This window comes from Neophocaena asiaeorientalis, unplaced genomic scaffold, assembly GCF_003031525.2.
Source record: "Neophocaena asiaeorientalis asiaeorientalis breed wild unplaced genomic scaffold, Neophocaena_asiaeorientalis_V1.1 scaffold43, whole genome shotgun sequence".
In the NCBI taxonomy this organism is placed as follows: domain Eukaryota; kingdom Metazoa; phylum Chordata; class Mammalia; order Artiodactyla; family Phocoenidae; genus Neophocaena; species Neophocaena asiaeorientalis.
The window spans coordinates 8,906,458-8,926,044 of record NW_020173674.1 but is presented as its reverse complement, the minus strand read 5'-3'; the positions used below and the strand labels follow the sequence as shown (position 1 = coordinate 8,926,044).

Here is a 19,587-nt window from a genome sequence, read left to right as displayed (position 1 = left end):
CCCCGTCACCACCCTTACTTCCGTCTGACCCGATCACACTGTTGTCGTAGGGCTTGCTCGCTAATATCTGTTCCCTAGTGTCTATTCGTGCAGCCACTTCTTGAGAGAGAAAAAAGCCAGAAGGAAAGCAGGGAAGCTCTTGCAACGTGAACGCCTACTGGCAATTGTCTTTCTCGTTAGTCAACAAAAGGGCTCTCTAAAACCTTGCAAGGACTGCAGTAACTAACCCCGGCCCTCTTTTTTCCCCTCAATCCTTCAACTTCTACCCAGCAACAGACACCCTGACCTCGCCGTATTGGCCAACTTGAATCGTCATCTGCAATTCTGATTGGTCCCTCAAGAGTTTTCGGATTTTTTTTTTTTTTTTTCAATTGGCGAAGCTGCCAGAGGATTTCCGCCCACCCCACGGTTGGTCCACTGGGGAGGCTGGAGAGGCGGGGTCGTTTCTGCGGGATTACTTTTCCGGGGCCGCTTCTGATTGGGCGGCGTGGAGCAATGCGCGCCACCCTTTAGACACCAAGCTGTCGGGAGGCCTGACCCTGCGCTCTCCGTACTCCCCGCCGGTAAATCGAAGCCCAGCGGGGAGACTTCGGGTTCGGCCACTTGCTGGGGGCGAGGGGCTGGCCGCGGGGCATGCGAGGCTTGCATGAGCGGCGCTGCGGCCGCGTCACCCTCGGGCTGTGTTTGGGGTGCACGGACCGCATTCACCTCGGTTCCCCAACTCCTGGCCCGGAGGTCAACAAATGCTGGTTGAATAAGTGCGAACAAAGAGTTGGGATGGAGGCAAGCCCTCTAGACCTCTTTTAGCAGTTGTCCCCGCCTACTCCCTTCCATTTCCAGGTCAGGGAGGTGTGTCCGAAGGAAAGGAGGAAGCAAATTCCGCTGGCGTGTGCACGCCGGCCACAATTTTATAGTACGGCCTTCGCTTTTTCGTGCAGTCTCCTCCCCCCGGAGTCGCCGCTTTAGGAAATAGATTAATCTCTGGCTTTACTCTTCCCACGTCCTCTCCCTGATCAATGCCCCGCACTTATAGAGATTGAAAAATAACTGCAGAGAAGAAAGGAAGGGGCTGTAGTAGAATCAAGGAAACATTCCCTGAGAGGCCTCCCGGAGAAGGAGAATTTCCTGCTTTTTTAAGTCGGCTACCAAAATCGGTTATTTCGCTCCTATCCCCAGAGCTTCGGTTGCTGTTTCACTTCCCAGTTCCTCAAGAGCACTGGGCGACAAAGTTATGGAGAAGCGCCTGCAGGAGGCCCAGCTGTACAAGGAGAAAGGGAACCAATGTTACCGGGAAGGGAAGTACCGAGATGCTGTGAGTGGGTACCATCGAGCTCTGCTGCAGCTGCGGGGTCTGGATCCAAGTCTGCCCTCCCCGATACCTAATCTGGGACCCCAGGGCCCGGCCCTCACACCTGAACAAGAAAACGTACTTCGCACCACCCAGACAGACTGCTACAACAACCTAGCTGGTAAGAACAGGGCTGAAGGGTGGGTAGAGTGTCAAGGCCGGGACGTGAAAGTCTGAGAACATTGGGGAAAACGTGCTTCTCTGCCGTCATCTAGTTATTCTGCCATGAATTGAAATTTATTTTCAATCTGTAGGGTCTAATTGAGTTTCTGTAGAGCAGTGCTTCTCAGACTTCACTTGGAGAGTTTGTTAAACTCAACTTCTTGAGCCCTGTCCCCACGATTCCGATTTAATGGGTCCGAGGTTTGTGTGTTGGGCGATGTGTGTACCAATTTGCATTTCTTACAAACTCCCGGGTGATGCTGATAGGTTTAGGGAATTTCGCACGCTATAGAGAAAATACTGAACCTACGTTTAGAGTGTTGTTTCTTTAATATTTAAAATATAGGAAAGAAGGCACTTGTTTTAACTGGTGGTGTAAGTTATCCATCTTAGATATTTTGGATAGCTTTTCCTCATTTTCCTTCTTCCTATAAATCAGCTAGACGGTAACCTGGGTAACCAGTATCTTCCTTATCCAGCTGGCCTTGAATGAAGAGGTGGATTCCAGAGTTAGTATCGCTAGGATTAATCTGCTAAAAGAAGGGAGACTTCTTAGGTCTGTTTTATGGCAGGCAGAATAACCATAGAGCTAATTAAGTTATTTTGAAGTATATTAAAGTATTCTAATGGTCCCAGTTGAGGCCATAGAAATTATTAGGAGTAGTTTTTTGGGGTTTTTTTTGCGGTACGCGGGCCTCTCACTGTTGTGGCCTCTCCCGTTGTGGAGCACAGGCTCCGGACGCGCAGGCTCAGCGGCCATGGCTCACGGGCCCAGCCGCTCCGTGGCATGTGGGTTCTTCCCAGACCGGGGCACGAACCTGTGTCCCCTGCATCCGCCGGCGGACTCTCAACCACTGTGCCACCAGGGAAGCCCAGGAGTAGTTTTTATACTTTGTAATAGTTGTTTAAATGATTTTTTTTTTTTTTTTGCTTTCTACAACACTCATCAGCTGTGATTTGGTGAAAATCTAGCTTTTTTACAGTGTGTGTCCAGAGCTCCTCTTAGACTCAAGTAACAGTAACTAGAGCAGCTAATATTTCGGTTCATTCAACAATTATTTATTGGGTACTGAGGATACTGCAGTATTATAAAACAGATAAAGATCCCTGCTTTCATGGGGAGATGGACAATTAACAGAAGAGGTAACATATATTAGAAGATGATGAGTAATGTGGAAAAGAATAAAGCAGAAAATGGGGATAGGGACTGCCCTGGTGGTCCAGTGGTTAAGACTTCATGCTTCCAATGCAGGGGGTGCAGGTTCCATCCCCGGTCAGGGAACTAAGATCACACATACTGTGTGGAATGGCCCAAAAAAAAAAAAGAAAGAAACGAAAAGAAAATGGGGATAGTGAGTGCCATAGGCATGGAAGTGTTAGGTAGGGGTCAGGGAAGGCTCGTTAAGGTGACATTTATGAAATACCGTGTTTAGGCCCTTTATACACATATACACATAAACCTATTTAAGTGTCACAGCAATCCTTTGAGGTAGATTTAAGGAAACATCTAATAAGTGGTGGAGCTAAAATTAAACCTGGGAAGTCTTAATTGCAGAGCTTAAGCTCTTAATGGAGAATACTGTGCATTATTAGAGAATAGAATTCACATTGGGGAATTGACCAGAAATCAAGGAAATGAGATAGGTACTTGTAAATATCGTGACTCTCCAGGTGGACTTGAAGGCAGAGACTGTAGCTTATCCATCTATAGACCCTCTGCTTGGGGGTGCTTGGTAGATGCTCCATAAAGACTCACTAAAATTAAATTTCACTTACCTGTGAGTGAAGTTTACATGTTGGGCAGTTTATTTATAGTATCTCTCATCTTTATAAGAATTCTGCAACGTAGTTATGATTTTCCCCATTTTACAGATAAGGAAATCAGACCATGTCACTGTCTAAAACTGTCCAATGGCTTCGCATTACACTTAGGAAAATATTCAAACTCTGACCTTCCCCGGCACGGCCTGACCTGATCTGGCTCCGCCATAGACCAAATTCACAAAGCATGCGTCCACCTTCCAGCTTTGTAGGATCTCTTCTGTCAGCTAGAATGCCCTGTCCCTTGAATGACCCTTGTCATTCAGATCTTGGCGCAAAAGTCACTTTCTCAGGGAGGCCTTCTGTAATCAAACATCACTCTGACCTCATTCACTCTCTGTCCCAGCACAGTTCTGTTTTCCTCAAAGCACTAATAAATAAGTGAATTTCTTAGTGCATTCCTCCTACCTGGGAACTGGGATGCAGGCTCTATTTACTCGTCAAGGTGTCTGTCTCGTTCCTCTCCTCTCCTGCTCCTAACTCCGCCTAGCACATGGTCAGTGTTCTGTAACTAGTTGTCGAATGAATGAATGAAGCTACAGTAATGGGTTAGCTGACCGCTTGGAAGTACCTAAGTATTGATATAAACCATATGGCCACTTGGTGGGGATGTTGTAGAAGGGTTGCAGACATCAGCCCTGATTCTCCTTCCTTCTCAGCACCGTGATTTAATAATGCTATGTTTAATTCCCACAGTTATGAAACAGGGAATGCATTTCCCTTCTTACTTATAGAAAGGCAGAACACTGACCTGAACATTGCCTCCTAAACAGATTTGTGGTTTGAGGTCCCATTCTTTCATCCAAGGGAATAGTGAAGTAATATATCATCATTGAGAATGGTGGTAATTTTTGAGTTAGGGAGTCCTTGGTTCAGATTTCTTACTCATTCCACCTAGAAGCTGTGGGATCTTGGACAACTTACTTGACCTTTGTGAGCCTTGATTTCTTCATCCATTAAATGGAGATGGTAACACATACTGACTTCAGAGGGTGGATGAGAAGATTAAAGAAGCACATAGCACAGCGCTTACTATTTCCTCACACAATTAATGGCAACGGTTGTTGTTAACAGAGCTTCAGTACAAGCATTGTGGTGAAATGGGAGATTCAAGACAGAGAGCCTTGGGTAAAAGAGATACAATGAAGAGTTTTAAATAAGTTTTTTTCTTTTTTTGGCTGTGCCACGCAGCATGCAACATCCCAGTTCCCCGACCAGGGATCGAACCCGCACCCCCTGCAGTGGACGCGCGAAGTCCCAACCACTGGACCACCAGGGAAGTCCCCATAAATAAATTTTAAAATATGTTCTTATCAACTTTTATAGCTGGGCCTGACCCACACTAGGTACGTGCTAGGCATTTGGTAGATAGTGAAGTAAACTGTGAGGTATGTAAAGCTTATATTCACTGCTGTATCCCCAATGGCTAGAAGAATGTCTGGCATGTGGTGGGCACTTAAATGTATTTGTTGGATGAGTGAATGTTGTTGACGTCATCCTAGGTTTGGTACTGCCTTGAGTTGGGCAATGGAACTTAGTGTAATAAGGTCCTCCTCCCTCTTCTCTCTTCCTTCCATTTGGCCCCATTAGCCTGTCTTCTTCAGATGGAGCCAGTAAACTACGAACGGGTGAGAGAATACAGTCAGAAAGTCCTGGAGCGACAGCCTGATAATGCCAAGGCCTTGTATCGGGCTGGAGTGGCCTTCTTCCACCTGCAGGACTATGACCAGGCTCGGCATTACCTCATGGCCGCTGTCAACAGGCAACCAAAAGGTGAGAGAAGGGGTTGAAGTAGTAAGTACAAAAAATTGTTCCACTGAGGTAGTATCTGTGGGAGTGTTTTAGCTTTCAATTTATTGAATTTTGAAAATAGGTAATAATACATTCACATGTTCAAAATTCAAAAAGTGTAAAAAGATATATGATAAACAGGCCTTCTACTCCTGTATTCTTGCCTCCACAGGAAAGCAATATTGTATGTGCTCCAGAAATAATCTTAAAATGTTGTTTTTCAGGTTTCAGTTCCCAGATGGGGACAAAAATAGGATCTGGATTCCAATGAATAAACATGATAACCCTCATTTCTACCAGTTCTCCAGCTGGGGTCTGGCCTTTGCTTAACTATCCATTTATCCTTTAGCTCAGCTCACCCCAGGTATGACCTAGAAGAAGGACAGGCCTCCTGAGAGAAAATCTGAGGCTTGTTTCCCTTGTTTCCAAGGGAAAAAGAATATTGTGAAGAGAATGACAGACTCATTCCTGTGTTGGTGGTACAGCACTGAAAATGGTCTCCCGTTTTGCATTCTGGCTTAGAGCGGCTACTGAAGTAAGAGGGTCCCCAAACTTACAAAAATTCAGCAAAATCTCTCTAATTGAACGGGAAAGCCATTATGAATTAATAAAGATATATGAGCCGTTGTTCACATTTCTTACCTTCAAGTACATAGATTAACTGCCAGCCATGTGTAGTAGCTTTAGAGACTTGCTCTGACAAAAACTATCTCTCCAAGCTCCTTTTCATTATTAAGTTAGCATCCCTGTACGAGATTTTTTAATAATGCACGTAATTAATGAATGCGATTTACTGTTGCATAGAATTGTTGTGATATATGCAAATGGAAAGATTTTAGGAAATGGAAGTGTGTTCATAGTCCCCTTCTGCCCAGAGGTACGGTTATGGCCTGTCTCTAATTGCCTTCTTTGCCCTGTTCTAAGACGCCAGTGTCCGGCGGTACCTTCAGCTAACGCAGTCGGAACTCAGCAGCTACCATCGGAAAGAGAAGCAGCTCTACCTGGGCATGTTTGGTTAACAAAGAAGAAAGATACCCCTCCACTGGAACTTCGGTGAACCAATAAAGACCCATCAAGGGGAAACCTGAGCCTCAGCAAGAGAAATTAACCCCATACCTCTGACTGAGGTGAACTTGTATTTTGTTTCTAGTTCTGCACGAACTCTTTATTGCTTACATGGTCTGTGTCTGTTTTTGTTTCTCCATCTATGTATTTATACGGCTTTTAATATGTGGTATTATTAGGGATATTTGCCTTGAGAAATACAACCAGAAAACATTCGTCAGTTATGGGTGGAATTAATCATATCTTTGGCATCGATTTTAATGATAGATGTTGGTAGATGTAGTCATATACAAAGGAGAAGGCTAGCAGAGGATGAAGTAATAAGGAAGGCAGAAAGGAGTTTCTTCCTTCGTTTCCTCAGATGCCCAAAGCCAAAGTTACACAGGCCACAAACTGGCAAATATATATACTGTGAAACTAGACAATTATAAATTGGGCCCACATGGCTCAGAATGAAAGATTTGAAATTAACCATCTTGATTAAAATAATTCCTTTGTCTTAATGTTCCACATACATTCAGATTCTTTTTCCCCCACAAAAGTATCTAGTTCCTCTTTTTTTTTTTTATCTAGTTCCTCTTGTTTCTCTTGGTAATTTCTAGTCCTTGCTATTGTTCACATTCAGATCATTAATATAGTATACTTATTTATTTTTTTATTAAACCCTTCTGTCTTAAAACTTCTGGAGTCAAGCATTTAAGTATATATTTTGTAATCTTTTAAAAGCCCTCATGCCAAAAAAACACTCGTAAACATTTTAATTTTTAATAGGTGCATATCTATAGTATGCTCATTTCTCTAAAAGAACATAGGAAAGACAGTTTACCAAGTCTTCTAGAAACAATACCATAAAAGAACAGGATAAAAACATAGATCTGTTCTTTACTTGTTACCCGCCCCCTTGTATTTTGCAGGAGCTCACTTCCTTAAAGAGGAGGGAAACAGTGAGAAAAGGTTCTCTTCCCTTAGGGCCTTTTAAGCACCAACGAACTTTCTGGAAGATTTTTTGGGCGTGGGTGCAGTCATGGCTCAGTAGGAGGCTTCATCAACCGGGAGCTCCTTTGTCATTCTGCTAATGTCCACAATGTATGAGTTGTACAGAGTAGATAAGACCATAATAGCACTGCTTCTACCTTTATGAGTGAAGGTAATAAGCATGTATCATTGGCCATCATACACAGACAGATTTCAGACAAAAACCCCTTAGTCTTGCCAAGTGTACACAAGCTCTTCTCCCTTTATCAGTAATGCCTCTCTCTCAATGAGCTAGGCTCCTCTTTGAGTCTCCCTGTACCCTTAAATAATACAGCCATCAACTTAACAAACAAAAAGTTTTCATACCAAATAATCTTTTAAGTCCAAGGAGAGAACTAACAAAAGTTGAATATTTTATTCCTCTTCCAAGTTTCTTAAATTTCTAAGCCTAGACTGTTGCCAGATTATGTCGTGCATGGTTGTGTGTTATGTTTGTTTGGGGTTGGTTTTGCTTTCTGATTTTCTTTTTTTCCCCTAAGACTTGATGTTACAGTAAGCTATGTTCTGCATCAATGAGGAAAAAATAAAACTGATATTTAAAAATGTACTGTAGAAATTTATTGCACTAACCCTTTTTAGCACTTCTAAGACACAAAGTGGTCAGACTTACATTTCGCCTTTAATTTGAAGGCCAGCTCCTAACAGAGATGTTAACAAACGGGAAAGTGGACAAAGATAGGCAGTCAGATGTGAGTCTGGAGGAGGTCTGGCCAGCCCACATCCTGAAGGAATCAGCCAGAGGTACCTCAATCTCTGTACTCAGAAGTTTGTGGAGGGGGGAGGCTGCTCACCTTACAAATCCTTAATGGTTTCCACACAGGATTTGAGGGTTTGATTGAAGAGAAAGCATTCATGGTGATGTGAGGATTCATACTGCACATAAGGGACAGTTTAGAACAGTGTTTCCCTCCAAACCAATACCCATCATCTTTACAGTTTTGCCAAAATCCCATACTACCTATACGACTTTTTAGTCAATATTTTACTTAAATATATATTTTGAAAGGAATTTTTGGACAGAGAAATATGTTAAATGATACCATGGGGACGTAATCAGCAAACCCCAGGCTGAAACCATAAGATGAATAAACCAATTTCTTCTATAAATTGCAAGGAAAAAGAGAGGGGAACCTATAAATTAAAAGAAGTTTAAGAGCCACCAACCAAATAAATGTGACTCTATTAGAAGAAAACAACTAAAAGTTTTTATGAGACTGTGTGTGAAATAAGAAAAAATATATATATTGGTCTCTTCCCAGCTCCTGGCACAGATCTCCTAAAACCCTTGGAATTTGGATTCTGATTTGAAAAAACAACAAAGTTTACGAGACAATCAGGGAAATTTGAACAAGAATTATTAACAGTTTTGCTGGGTGTGATCATGGTATTTGGTCTTTTTAAGAGTTCTTTTAGAGGTGCATGCTGAAATTGCTTACTGATAAAATTGGGGAGGGGACTTTAGAGCACTTCATATCATTTGCCAAAAAACACACAAAAAAACCCCAAAACAAAACAACCAATCAACCATAAAAATAAATGTATTTTACAGTAAAAAAAAAAAAAAAAAGTATTATTATATGTTGAAGTAAACCATCTTTGGAAACACTGGCTTTGGAGAAAGTGAAATCTAATGTGAAGGGCTAAAATGGTGAGTTTTGTGAAGCTAAGAGCAAGTGAAGGCATACACTTACAAAATACCAATTAAGAAATGAAATCCTAAACTAGGAAGAGGTCTCTAAAGCTGGAGAGCAAAGGGTGGTCGTCTGAAAACTAAATCAGCTTGTAGCTCAAAAGCAAATAACTTCTCAGGGTTAAACTCTTAATAGCCTGGGACCTGGCCCATCCCACCATAAAAGGAGGCCGATCTTGGCTCAGTAGAAGGAATAATTATCCAACAATTAGGGTTGTCCAACAGTAGAATATGTTTCCTTTGGGAATAGTGAGTTCTCTTTCAACACCTGGCAAAAGGAGGATCCAGTGTTGGACTAGAGGTTAGATGAGCTGGCCTATGGTTCGTTGAATCCATGGATGGGACTGTCAAGAGTAGTGGAAACCAGAGAAAGTTCTCTCGATCACACCTCTACAGACAGGCCTAAACTGTTCTTGGTGTCCAGCAGATAGATAAAGTGAGGCAACTGTGGCCGTAATTGTGTTGGCCGCTGCTTTAAACATCTTGCAAATTCTTGGCTGCCACCTCCAATGAAGAAAGCATTCCATGCTGGGAACTAAAGGCAAATGCTTGCTCTTCAGGAGAATCTCACCAAGTTAACACATCCTCTTTAGTTAAGTATTGCACTTGGCCGAGACAGTAACAAGGTTCCTGTGTTCCCCAGATGGTCCAGAGAAATTATATACTATATATACATGTACACATATTTATTATGCCTTGCTTTTAGGAACTGATGTTCTGAGGCAACCGATTTCTTTTTTCCCCCCTCCTTTTTTAAAAAATTGATAGATAATTCACATACCTTAAATTTCACTCTTTTAAAGGCATTTTGATGTGATACTTACTCCAGGAAAAGGTGCTCCAGTCAGCTAAAATAGCTCTTACTGTATGTATGTATATCTTGCCTTGTTTCACCAAGGAGATAAGGCAGTAATGTATTTGCATAAATAAAATTAGCCATTTGAAAAATAAAAAATAAAACATTATTCCAACACAAGGAAAATGAAAAGCACAGAATTCAGTCTCTCAGCCATGGAAATGTTAAGCGTCAACTTTTGCTTCCCATCATACCCCAAGTAATGAGCTTTCTTTGGCCAAATCTTTGATGCTCAGCTCTCTTTCCTATGACTCAAAAACAGCTTGCTAGTGCGAATTCACAGGGCTGAATGTGACAAATCCAAAAAGAGAGAGAAGAAATTCAGAAAATTCACTCATATTTTCATCTTTTTCTAAATACTCCTTCCTGCTTTTTTTGCATTCAGTTCCTTATGTGCCAAAGAGAGTTTGTGGGGAGCCCTCTGGTCCATCCTACAAACACCACTCTTCACCACAGGCAGGGGCAGACCCTTCTCTTACATTCCTAGAATGCTTTTTCCCCCATGCCACACCAACACCCCAAATTCCCATTTCTTTGCTATCTCCACTGTCAGTAACCACCTGTGTGACCGTACCTGAGTAATCTGACCTGTCTAGGCCGTCATCACAACTTTTAAGTGAGGGAGTTAGACCAGATGAACTCTAAGATTGTCTCATCTAGAGTTTCTTGCTTTAGTTTTCCCAAGCGCCCATCATTTCCATTTCACAAGTCCTCAGTCTGCCCCCACACGCCTACCACCGTGGAGCTTAGTGTTTTCTGCCTTCCAGTCTGTCATCTTCAGAGACCTCAATGCACATTTAAGACACGCAGGCAAAAATTTCAAGTCATCAATACGGTATCTGTTGTTGAAACAGTCAATCAAAGGCCTTTCTACATGGAAAGCAGAGGGAAAGGGGTAAGGCAACAAAAGGGGTAAGGCAACACTCAAAAAAAAAGGCAACAAAACCAAACACTCAAAAGGTATCTGTTGTTGAAACAGTCAATCAAAGGCCTTTCTACATGGAAAGCAGAGGGAAAGGGGTAAGGCAACAAAACCAAACACTCAAAAGGTCACAAAAGAAAACAACTTCTAGTTCAAAGTTAACCATCTTCAACAGTGTTTTAAACCAGCATGGTATCTGAAGTCATAAGCCAGGGTTCAAATTCTGGCTTGCCCCTTAACTAGCTCTGTGACCCAGAACAAGTTAACGTTGATTATTCAGTCTCAAGTTTCCTTGTCTGTGGGGAAAAAAGCGGGGAGAGGGATAATACCTCATAGACTTGTTGAGGATTAAATGAATATTTATGTGAAGTCCCCAGTACAGCCCGGGACACAGGAGGAGCTCAACTACAACAATAAGCCATAATTGTGTGAAATTCCCTAATTTGTACACTTTTCCTAAGTAAAGTCTACACTGCCCTCTGCCTCTCCCACTTTTTTCCTCATAAACAACCTGACCCCCACCCCTACCCCAAGTACAGTTATCGGATTCCTAGGTCTGGAGGAGAGCTGTGAAAGAATCAGCAGGTGTGCAGTTTTGTGGAAGAAACCAGGCAAGTCCAGTTCAGAGAGATACTTTTCACTGCTAGCTTTATGGGTCCAAACGCAGAGTGAGAAGCAATTACACCTCAGGAAAATTCCCAGTGCCCTTGGTGAGGAGTTGACTGAGATGCGATGCCCCCATAAAGTCCTGCTATCTGGCTGGGAAAAGAAAAGGGTAGGAACCTACAGCCTGGGCAGAATCTTCATTCTGTCCCCAGCAGGGGAAATGAGATGCTTCCCACCTTCCGTGCTGCCCCCTAACGGTGGCAAGAGCCGGCCTGGCATCAGGGCGTGTTAGTTTTTGGGGCCAAGTACAAAATCTTTGGGTGGCCCTCCAGCACTGCTGTTCTGTCTGTCTGCTGTTGGGGAGCCAGGGATGGGCTGCACTCCCAGGAGGGGGCCAGCCTCTGGATCCGGTTTGCTGCGTTTGGCCAGGTCCTCATTGTGAGCCTTGCGGATGTGGCGGTACAGGTCCCCTGACTGCGTGTAGCTGCGCAGGCAGTAGCGGCACTCGTAGGGTCGCTCACGCGTGTGCACTGTGGCATGGCGCCGTAGTGTGTAAGAACATGAGAAGGTCTTCCCGCATGTCTTGCAAGTGGGAACATCCTCCGTAAAAACCCCAAAGCTTCCCGGGGCTGCTTCATACTCGGAAGGCAGGTAGAGTGGCTCGTGCAGGGCGGGCGGAGCAGGCAGGGGTGAGGTCACCAGTCCTCGATGATACTGCCCTGGACCTGGCAGCAAATGGTAGGGTAGGTGAGGATCTGGCGGCAGGAAGTGGTCACCGGCCCCCACCTCCTCCAGTCCTGCTGCCCTTGGCTCTTCAAAGGCCTCTGGCTGGGGGGGCTGTTCACCATACACTGCTCCTCCAGGTGGGAACAGTCCCTCAGGACCCCGAGGCTGTTCCTCCGAGGCATCGGGCTCCTCATCGGAAATCACGATAGCTTCTACTTTCACCTGGACCAGCTCCGCTTCTGCTGGGGCTGGAGCCTGGGATGGAACTGGGACTGGGACTGGGACTGCAGCCGAAGCTGGGGGATAGAAGCCTTGCAGTGGGCCTCCAGTTCCCCTTGGTTCCACCACCCTCAGATTCTCAGAAACCACATCAAGGGGAGCCAGTGGCTCCACTGAAACCGTTGGGAGGCCCGAAGAGAAGTAGTTTGCAGGGTTGGTTTCTGTGGAGCTACTGGGGCTGGCAAGAGAGACATCAGCCACTGGTGGAGGAGGTGCCCGCAGATGCGGTGAGTCAACCTCCACGCCAGGCTGTGTAGTATCAGCCCCAGCCGGCATCGGTGGCTCATCTGGAGGACAGACAGTAGGTGAGGGAGCTGCTGAGCCTTTCCATTCCCCTTTGCCCCAGTGGCCTGATGTCTCTGCAGATGCCAACGAAGGTTGGGGACCACGGGAAGTGCTGGACAAAAACTCCAAATTAGAGTGCTGTGAGTTGGTTTCTTCCTCCTTCTTGGTACTATCCGCCTCTGCCAGGGCCCGGGCTTGCAGCCGCCGCTTACACACCTTGACAATATCATTCATGTGCAAGTAGCTGGCAGCTGCCAGCACATCCTCCACAGGGGTATCCCCCCTCAGGACCAGCTGGCCGGCATACATAAAGTCCAGAAGCAGCCCAAAGGCTGGAGCTGTGACAATCTCGTTGTGGATACACACCAGATCCCTCTTGTCCAGTTCCCGCTCTTTGTAGAAAAGCTGGAAAAATGGGCTGCAGGAGGCCAGCACAGCCCGATGGGCCAAGAACTGGGTGCTACCCACCATCACCGTGCAGTCACAAAGGAAACCCTGGGACCGCTGCTCTCGGAGGCTCTGCAGCAGCTGCTGGCTGTGTTCTGGGAACTCCATAGCACCCCACGAAGGGAAAGGGACCCTAGGAAGGTCGCCACCAGTGGCTCCCTGGGAAAAGAGGACAGGGGGTTAGGGCAGGTGACCCTCCCATAAACCATAACGTCACCTCTGAGCTATTACTTGCCACCCCAAAGCCTCTGGCAGCACCGTCCCGACCCCAAGACGCTCGCTTAAATTACTACCCTTCGTTCTCCCAGGTCACACCCAGTGGTCTACTTTTAGCCCCGCCCCTTCGGCCTAACCTTAGCAGCAGGCCCCGCCCTGTCGACAAAGCCCCTCCCCGGAAGTCCCGCCTCCTAAGCAGCCTCCGCTTCCTCGATGCCCACCCGGTAGCTTCCAGCACCTCCTTCAACTAGAAGTCTCGCCCCCAGGCCTTTGCGGGCGATACCTCTACACCCCACTCCGGGAACTCCCTGAGCCACTCTCGCATTCCAGGGGCTAAGAAGTCCGAGGGTGGGAACTAGCAGAGAAAGCTGATCTCTTCACTCACCACCGACCAGCCACCGGGAGAGCTCCGCCCCTTCCCACCTTCTCAGTTATCATTGGCTCAAATTTGCCTTCCCTCGTCAGGGATTGGTTCACTCTCCACTAACCGTACCCCCAGCTCGGGGCGGCGTCTCCAAGTGGGTGCTGGTGGCCGTCACTCAGGCAGGTGGGCGCCCGATTGGTTAGCGCTCCTGTCCTAAACTTTTCCTTTTCTAACCTCCTTCTTTGCCTCAGAGCCCTCTGGATTGGTTGAGCTTTTCCAGCTACCTGAGGCAGTAGGAGTGCGATGTCCTCCAGGCGGGCCGCGAGGCCCGGCACGGCGCAGAGCGTTGTGTCTTAGCGGACAGCACGTCACCCTCGTTGCTGGGTGACCGGGAAAAGGAGAATCTACAAGCTGGTGTGGTACCCAGGAGGCCCGAGTCTTAGACCCGGCTCTGCTGTAACCGTGGGCGATAGCTGCACCTCTGAACTGCAGTTGTTTCTTGTAGGGCCCTTACTCTGTCAAAAACTCCAAGATGTCCTGCTGCCTCACTCCTTGCAGTCTGATGGTTCTGGGCTCCTGGCTCAGCAGTGGTGGTGTCAGAGAACTAGCAGCTGTGCGAATGCGGTCGTAGTGTCCCTAGCCTAAACTCTATAGGCAACTTACAGTAGAAGAGATGAGTGTCCTTCTCTGTCTGGAGCGTAGTGGGCAGTAGCTGGTAGGAAAGGAGGGAGTGGTCCAAGGCCCTAAAATGCCCCTGGGCGGGAGAATAAAGAGCGTGACTACTTCTGAAGAGATCTTCCAGAGTTCCTAGACAACAGCTAGTTGTCTAGACACAACTACTGAGCCCGTGTGCTGCAACTCCTGAAGCCAGCATGCATAGAGCCTGTGCTCTGCAACGAGAAGCCCGTGCACCGCAACGAAGACCCAATGCAGCCAAAAATAATTAATTTTTAAAAACCCCGACATAAGTAACATTTTCATTTTCTAGGAAAAATAACTATTTTCCAAAGTCAAAAAAATATGTAGTGAAAATAGTGGCATTGTTTTACATTTTTCCCAATTTCTTTAATGTCTGGCTTAATATAAGACAGCTGGAGTCTCACATCTGTTTCTGTTTTCAAACTATTATGAGATATTGTTTTGATTATATGAAGATTAAAATCTGACCTCACAAATGGGTGAGGGTGTGGAATTTCATTGGCCATGGTGAGCAGTTTGTATTCTATTCTGAGTATAATCGGGAGCCATTGGTAGGTTTTAAGCAGGGGAGTGTTCTGATACGATTCTTGCTTTTAAGCAAGAATCCTGCCTAGTCTGGAGAAAGGAGCATAGGGGATCAAAGTGGGGGCAGGGAGAGAGCTGTGCAAATTGTTCTGCAAGAGATGATGGTGGCTAGACAAAGGTAGTGATGGTGGAGCTGGGGAGAAGTGCTGGGTCAACAGAATTTGCTAAAATTAGGATAGGAGATGAGAGTCAAGAGGAAAAAGGAGTCAAGGATGGCTAAAATCTTTTCATGAGCAATGGTGTGGCTGGCAGCCATTTTCTGAGATGGGGACAATGGGATAGGAAAATGGAGAGTTCTGTTTTGACGCTTTAGGTAGAGCTTCCCCTCAGCCAGTTAGACTTGTGAGCTTGAAGATCAGGGGAAACACTGGGGCTGGAGATATACATTGGGAGTGTCATCAGCGTCATATGGATGGTATTTAAAGGCAAGGGACTGGAGGGAAAACCCTTGTAGGAGAGAGGGCTGTGGAGCTGCTAAGCAGTGAGGAGCACAGACTGTTCAGGAAGCTTAAGCGATGTTTCTACAGGTTCAGAAGAGATCAGAATGAAGATGAATCTGAGATTGGGCACAAAGACTGTGTGCTTGACACACTCTGGGGTTGCTAAACATACTGGACCTAGGTTTTTAAAATTATAGTTATTTGGGGAATTCCCTGGTGGTCCAGTGGTTAGGACTCCACGCTTCCACTACAGGGGACACAGGTTCCATCCCTGGTCGAGGAACTAAGATCCTATATGCCATGCGGCACAGCCAAAAAAAAAAGATAACATTTATTTTAACCTCTATAAATCCCTTTGGTCAACACAGACTAGTGGCCACTGTGACTTAATAAGCCTAGTGTGTGCTAGATTTTAGCCTCTCTCACACCCAGGCACACCATTACGCAGGGCACAACTTGTTGGTTTTGCTTCTCAAAACTGGAATATACAGGGCTTCCCTGGTGGTGCAGTGGTTGAGAATCTGCCTGCCAGTGCAGGGGACACGGGTTCGAGCCCTGGTCTGGGAAGATCCCACATGCCGCAGAGCAACTGGGTCCGTGAGCCACAACTACTGAGCCTGTGCGTCTGGAGCCTGTGCTCCGCAACAAGAGAGGCCGCGATAGCGAGAGGCCCGCGCACCGCAATGAAGAGTGGCCCCCGCTTGCCACAACTAGAGAAAGCCCTCGCATAGAAACGAAGACCCAACACAGTCATAAATTAAAAAAAAAAAAGTGTCTTCAATTTAAACAAGTCTTCTCATTAAAAAAAAAAAAAAAAAGAACAAAACAAACAAAAAAACTGGAAAATACATACCCCCACCCTGGGGTACACAGAGCTACAGGATGCCAGGAAACATCTTTCTAGAGCACCATTCAGTCAGATTTTCTTGATAAAAGTTTTTACCTGGGGAATAGGCATATTAAACTGGCATAGATAGACCATGGCACATGAAAAAAAAAAGTATGTAAATTTTAAAGCTAAAACAAAAGAAATTTCATACTTATTGCAGTAACTTTCCCCCAAGGAAAAATGTTGAAAAGCTTTCTTCTATGCGTTTTTGTATTAGTAGAAATTAGAAAAATACCTACCATATATTTAGTAGTTGTTAACTGCTAGCAATGTGCTAAACATATGATCTCTAATTCCATTATAGCCTTACTTATCCCCATTAGACAGAAGAATAGACTGAGGTTCTTATGAGACTTGGTTAAGTAACTTGGCCAAGGTCACAAAGCTAATAAAAGGCAGAGCTGAAATTGAATCTAGGTCTACCTATCTTCAAAGTCACACCCTTAACCACTTTGTAGATTTGTCTTCCCGGAGTGTCCCCCAGGTGGTCCTCAGGGTTGTTGTACCCATGGCCAGAGGATTCAGACTCAACTGGGGGCAGGATTATCCTAGCTGTTGGATGAACTGGTGGCACAGAAGCAGGAACCTAGAACCAGCGAGAGGGGCAGCTAGGATGGATGATCCTTGCTCAGAGATTGCCCTCCAGGGGCTGGACCTGCTGCTTGTGTATAAATCTTTGGGAGACAAGTGACAGACATCATCACAAGGGCTCCTCTCTACTACTCTGTAGGTTGGTAAGACCTATCCTCGCAGCAGATTGTGTTCTCCAAGGTGGCCTTAACAAGATCTTCCCTCCCACATGCTCCTTTTACAATATGACATTGATGCTCCTTCCATCCGGTAAGTTCTCTCACCTTGAGTCCGGGAGAGATTGTGACCCTCAGAGAGACGTGATGCTGTGTGACTTCTGAGGCTAAGTCATAAAAATGGATAGAACTTCCGCCTGGTCCTCTTGGGATGCTTGCTCTTAGGACCCAGCCACCATGCTGTGAAGAACCCAGGCCACACGAAGAGGGCACCTGTAAGTGTTTCAGCCAGAGCCGCACCCAGGCTTCCAGCTAACAGCCAGCTTCAATTAGCCAGCCATGTGATTGAACCCTCTCAGAAGCGGATCCTCCAGGGCTTCCCTGGTGGCGCAGTGGTTGAGAGTCCGCCTGCCGATGCAGGGGACACGGGTTCGTACCCCGGTCCGGGAGGATCCCACATGCCGCGGAGTGGCTGGGCCCGTGAGCCATGGCTGCTGAGCCTGCGCGTCCGGAGCCTGTGCTCCGCAACGGGAGAGGCCACGACAGTGAGAGGCCCGCGTACCGCAAAGAAAAAAGTGGACCCTCCAGTGCCCAGCTGAGCTGCCCAGCTGACTTTGCTTGAAGCAGGAGCACACCTTCCCCACTGAGTCTTTTGCTCCAACTGTAGATTATGAGATAAATAAATTACTGTGGTTGTTTTAAGCCACAAAGTTTTGGGGTGGTTTATTGTGCAACAGAAGTAAAATGAAACAATCCTTTAGTAGACTTTCTTTGTACTCCGAATCTCAGTTCAGCTGATTGTTCTCCATTGCTATTTTCTTTCTGTTCTAGCTTGTCTCTGATTCTGAAACTTTGGAGGCAAAGAGATCAGGGCTTGGGGAGGATTTATCAGGGCCAAACCATGCCTGGGGAGCTTGAAGAGATCATAATAGATTCAATATGAGAATGAGGTTCAGTCAACCCATATTTGTTAAACTCCATCATTTGCCAAGCGCACTGTTAGGTGCTAGAGATTCGATCACTGATGCAAATAGATCCCAAGCACCTATTGTGTGCCAGGGGCTCTTCTAGGCATCTAGGAACACAACAGACAGGAATCCCTGGCCTTCTTGAGGGGAAACAGGCAATCTGCACATATATAAATTAATAAGATGATGCTAAATAGGGCTAAGTTCTATGAAGAAAATAAAACAAAGCAATACAATAGGAGAGTGATTGGGTGTGGCTACTTGAGTCAGGGTAGTCATGGAAGGCCTCTTGGAAGTGGTGATATTGAGCTTATAACTGAAAAATGAGAAGGAGCTTCCCCACCCCCATCAGGTGAAAATCAGAGCCAATAGCATTGTAGGCCTAGGAAATAGCAAGCGCATTGGTCTCAAGGTGGGAGAGGAGGCCAATGTGGCTGGAGTGGAGAAAGCAAGAGGAAGAGAGGCAGAAAATAGAGTTGGCTGAATCTGGCCCCTGCCTGGTTGGTCAGAGTGATGGTTTTATTCTAGTGCCCTGGGAAGCCATCAGGCCCTAAGTAGGGGATTGACATGATTTGACGTGAGTTTTGAAAAGATCACTCTTGGCAAATAAGTACATGAAAAGATGTTCAACATCCTCAGTCATTAGGAGAATGAAAATTAAAACCACCATGAGATACTATCACACTTATTAGAATAGCAAACAAATAAATAAACCCTGCTGACAGTACCAAGTGCTGGTGAGGATATCAGAGCAACTGGAACTCTTATACCTACATAGAAAATTATATAACATTTACACCACACAGACACAGTAGGTGTAAATAACCTCAAGAGCATTGATAATAGCAAACTATGTTAAATAGGAAATGATGAGTTTTAAGTATTTATTGCTAATGATTCTGACTCTAATTACAATGTGTGTTTCCCCCCCCCACACACACACACTTCCAAGCAATTCTCAAACACCAGCTGGGTGTCCTATGATTTAACTCAATTCTGACACCGTCGACACGGAGATAGCATCAGATTCCACAGGTTAAGGGCTCAGTCCTACAAGACTGCCTTCCACTTCAGATGGCAATAGTAAGTTCCAGTTGTCATCTGTCCATCTGACTGGCTATAGATTGAAGGTTCCAAAGACCACCCCTGCCCACCTCCTTGGGTTCAATTAATTTGCTAGAGTGGCTCACAGAACTCAAAGAAACATTTCACTTACTAGATTACCACTTTATTATAAAAGACCCTAACTCAGGAAGAGCCACATAGAAAAGATGCCTAGGGTGTGGGATGGGGAAAGGGCGTGGAGCTTCCATGCTCTCTTCGAGCTCACCACTCTCCCCAGTTCTATACGTCTTCACAAACGCCAAGCTCTCTGAACCCCATCCTTTTGGGATTTTATGGAGATTTTCACTACATAGGCAGGGTTGATTATTTCATTAGCCAGGTCAAGGAGTTGACACTGAAAGTTCCAATCCTCCAGTCACCTGGTTGTTTCCCCTGGTTTAGGTGCTTTCCAAAAGTCACCTCATTAACATAAACTCGTTTGTGGTTGAAAGGGGTGTGTTATGAATATCAAGACACATTCATCATCTTATCACTTAGGCAATTCCAAGGGTTTAGGAGCTCTGTGACAGAAACGGGGAAAAA

The 19,587-nt window shown here is 45.6% G+C and overlaps 2 protein-coding genes across 4 annotated transcripts; one reads left to right on the top strand and one right to left on the bottom strand.

Annotated features, from left to right (window-relative positions):
* The first annotated feature begins 490 nt into the window (after positions 1 to 490).
* Positions 491 to 7,767, top strand: TTC9C (tetratricopeptide repeat domain 9C). 3 transcript variants are annotated; one of them, XM_024749338.1, is made up of 4 exons: positions 491 to 563; positions 1,177 to 1,469; positions 4,922 to 5,104; positions 6,047 to 7,767. In XM_024749338.1, the coding sequence occupies exons 2-4, from the start codon at positions 1,232 to 1,234 to the stop codon at positions 6,139 to 6,141; spliced, it is 516 nt and encodes a 171-aa protein (XP_024605106.1). In that variant the 5' UTR covers positions 491 to 563; positions 1,177 to 1,231; the 3' UTR covers positions 6,142 to 7,767. The 3 variants fall into 3 exon arrangements, with proteins under 3 accessions (XP_024605106.1, XP_024605108.1, XP_024605105.1); XM_024749340.1 differs by lacking the exon at positions 491 to 563 and adding an exon at positions 5,553 to 5,657 and having other exon boundaries at positions 588 to 1,469; XM_024749337.1 differs by lacking the exon at positions 491 to 563 and having other exon boundaries at positions 605 to 1,469.
* Positions 7,768 to 10,243: 2,476 nt separating this feature from the next.
* ZBTB3 (zinc finger and BTB domain containing 3) lies at positions 10,244 to 13,638 on the bottom strand. Its single transcript, XM_024749033.1, has 2 exons — positions 13,533 to 13,638; positions 10,244 to 13,192 (listed from the first exon to the last, which is right to left on the bottom strand). Exons 1-2 carry the CDS (start codon positions 13,572 to 13,574, stop codon positions 11,585 to 11,587), a joined length of 1,650 nt encoding a protein of 549 aa, XP_024604801.1. The 5' UTR covers positions 13,575 to 13,638; the 3' UTR covers positions 10,244 to 11,584.
* Positions 13,639 to 19,587: the final 5,949 nt, after the last annotated feature.

Excerpts from the sequence above, each read along its gene's own strand:
- TTC9C (XM_024749338.1), top strand. The coding sequence starts at position 1,232 with ATGGAGAAGCGCCTGCAGGAGGCCCAGCTGTACAAGGAGAAAGGGAAC. Across the intron at positions 1,470-4,921 it reads CTGCTACAACAACCTAGCTG|CCTGTCTTCTTCAGATGGAG; the intron begins GTAAGAACAGGG and ends TGGCCCCATTAG. Across the intron at positions 5,105-6,046 it reads TGTCAACAGGCAACCAAAAG|ACGCCAGTGTCCGGCGGTAC; the intron begins GTGAGAGAAGGG and ends CCCTGTTCTAAG.
- ZBTB3 (XM_024749033.1), bottom strand. The coding sequence starts at position 13,574 with ATGCGAGAGTGGCTCAGGGAGTTCCCGGAGTGGGGTGTAGAG. Across the intron at positions 13,193-13,532 it reads TCCCGGAGTGGGGTGTAGAG|GGAGCCACTGGTGGCGACCT; the intron begins GTATCGCCCGCA and ends CTCTTTTCCCAG.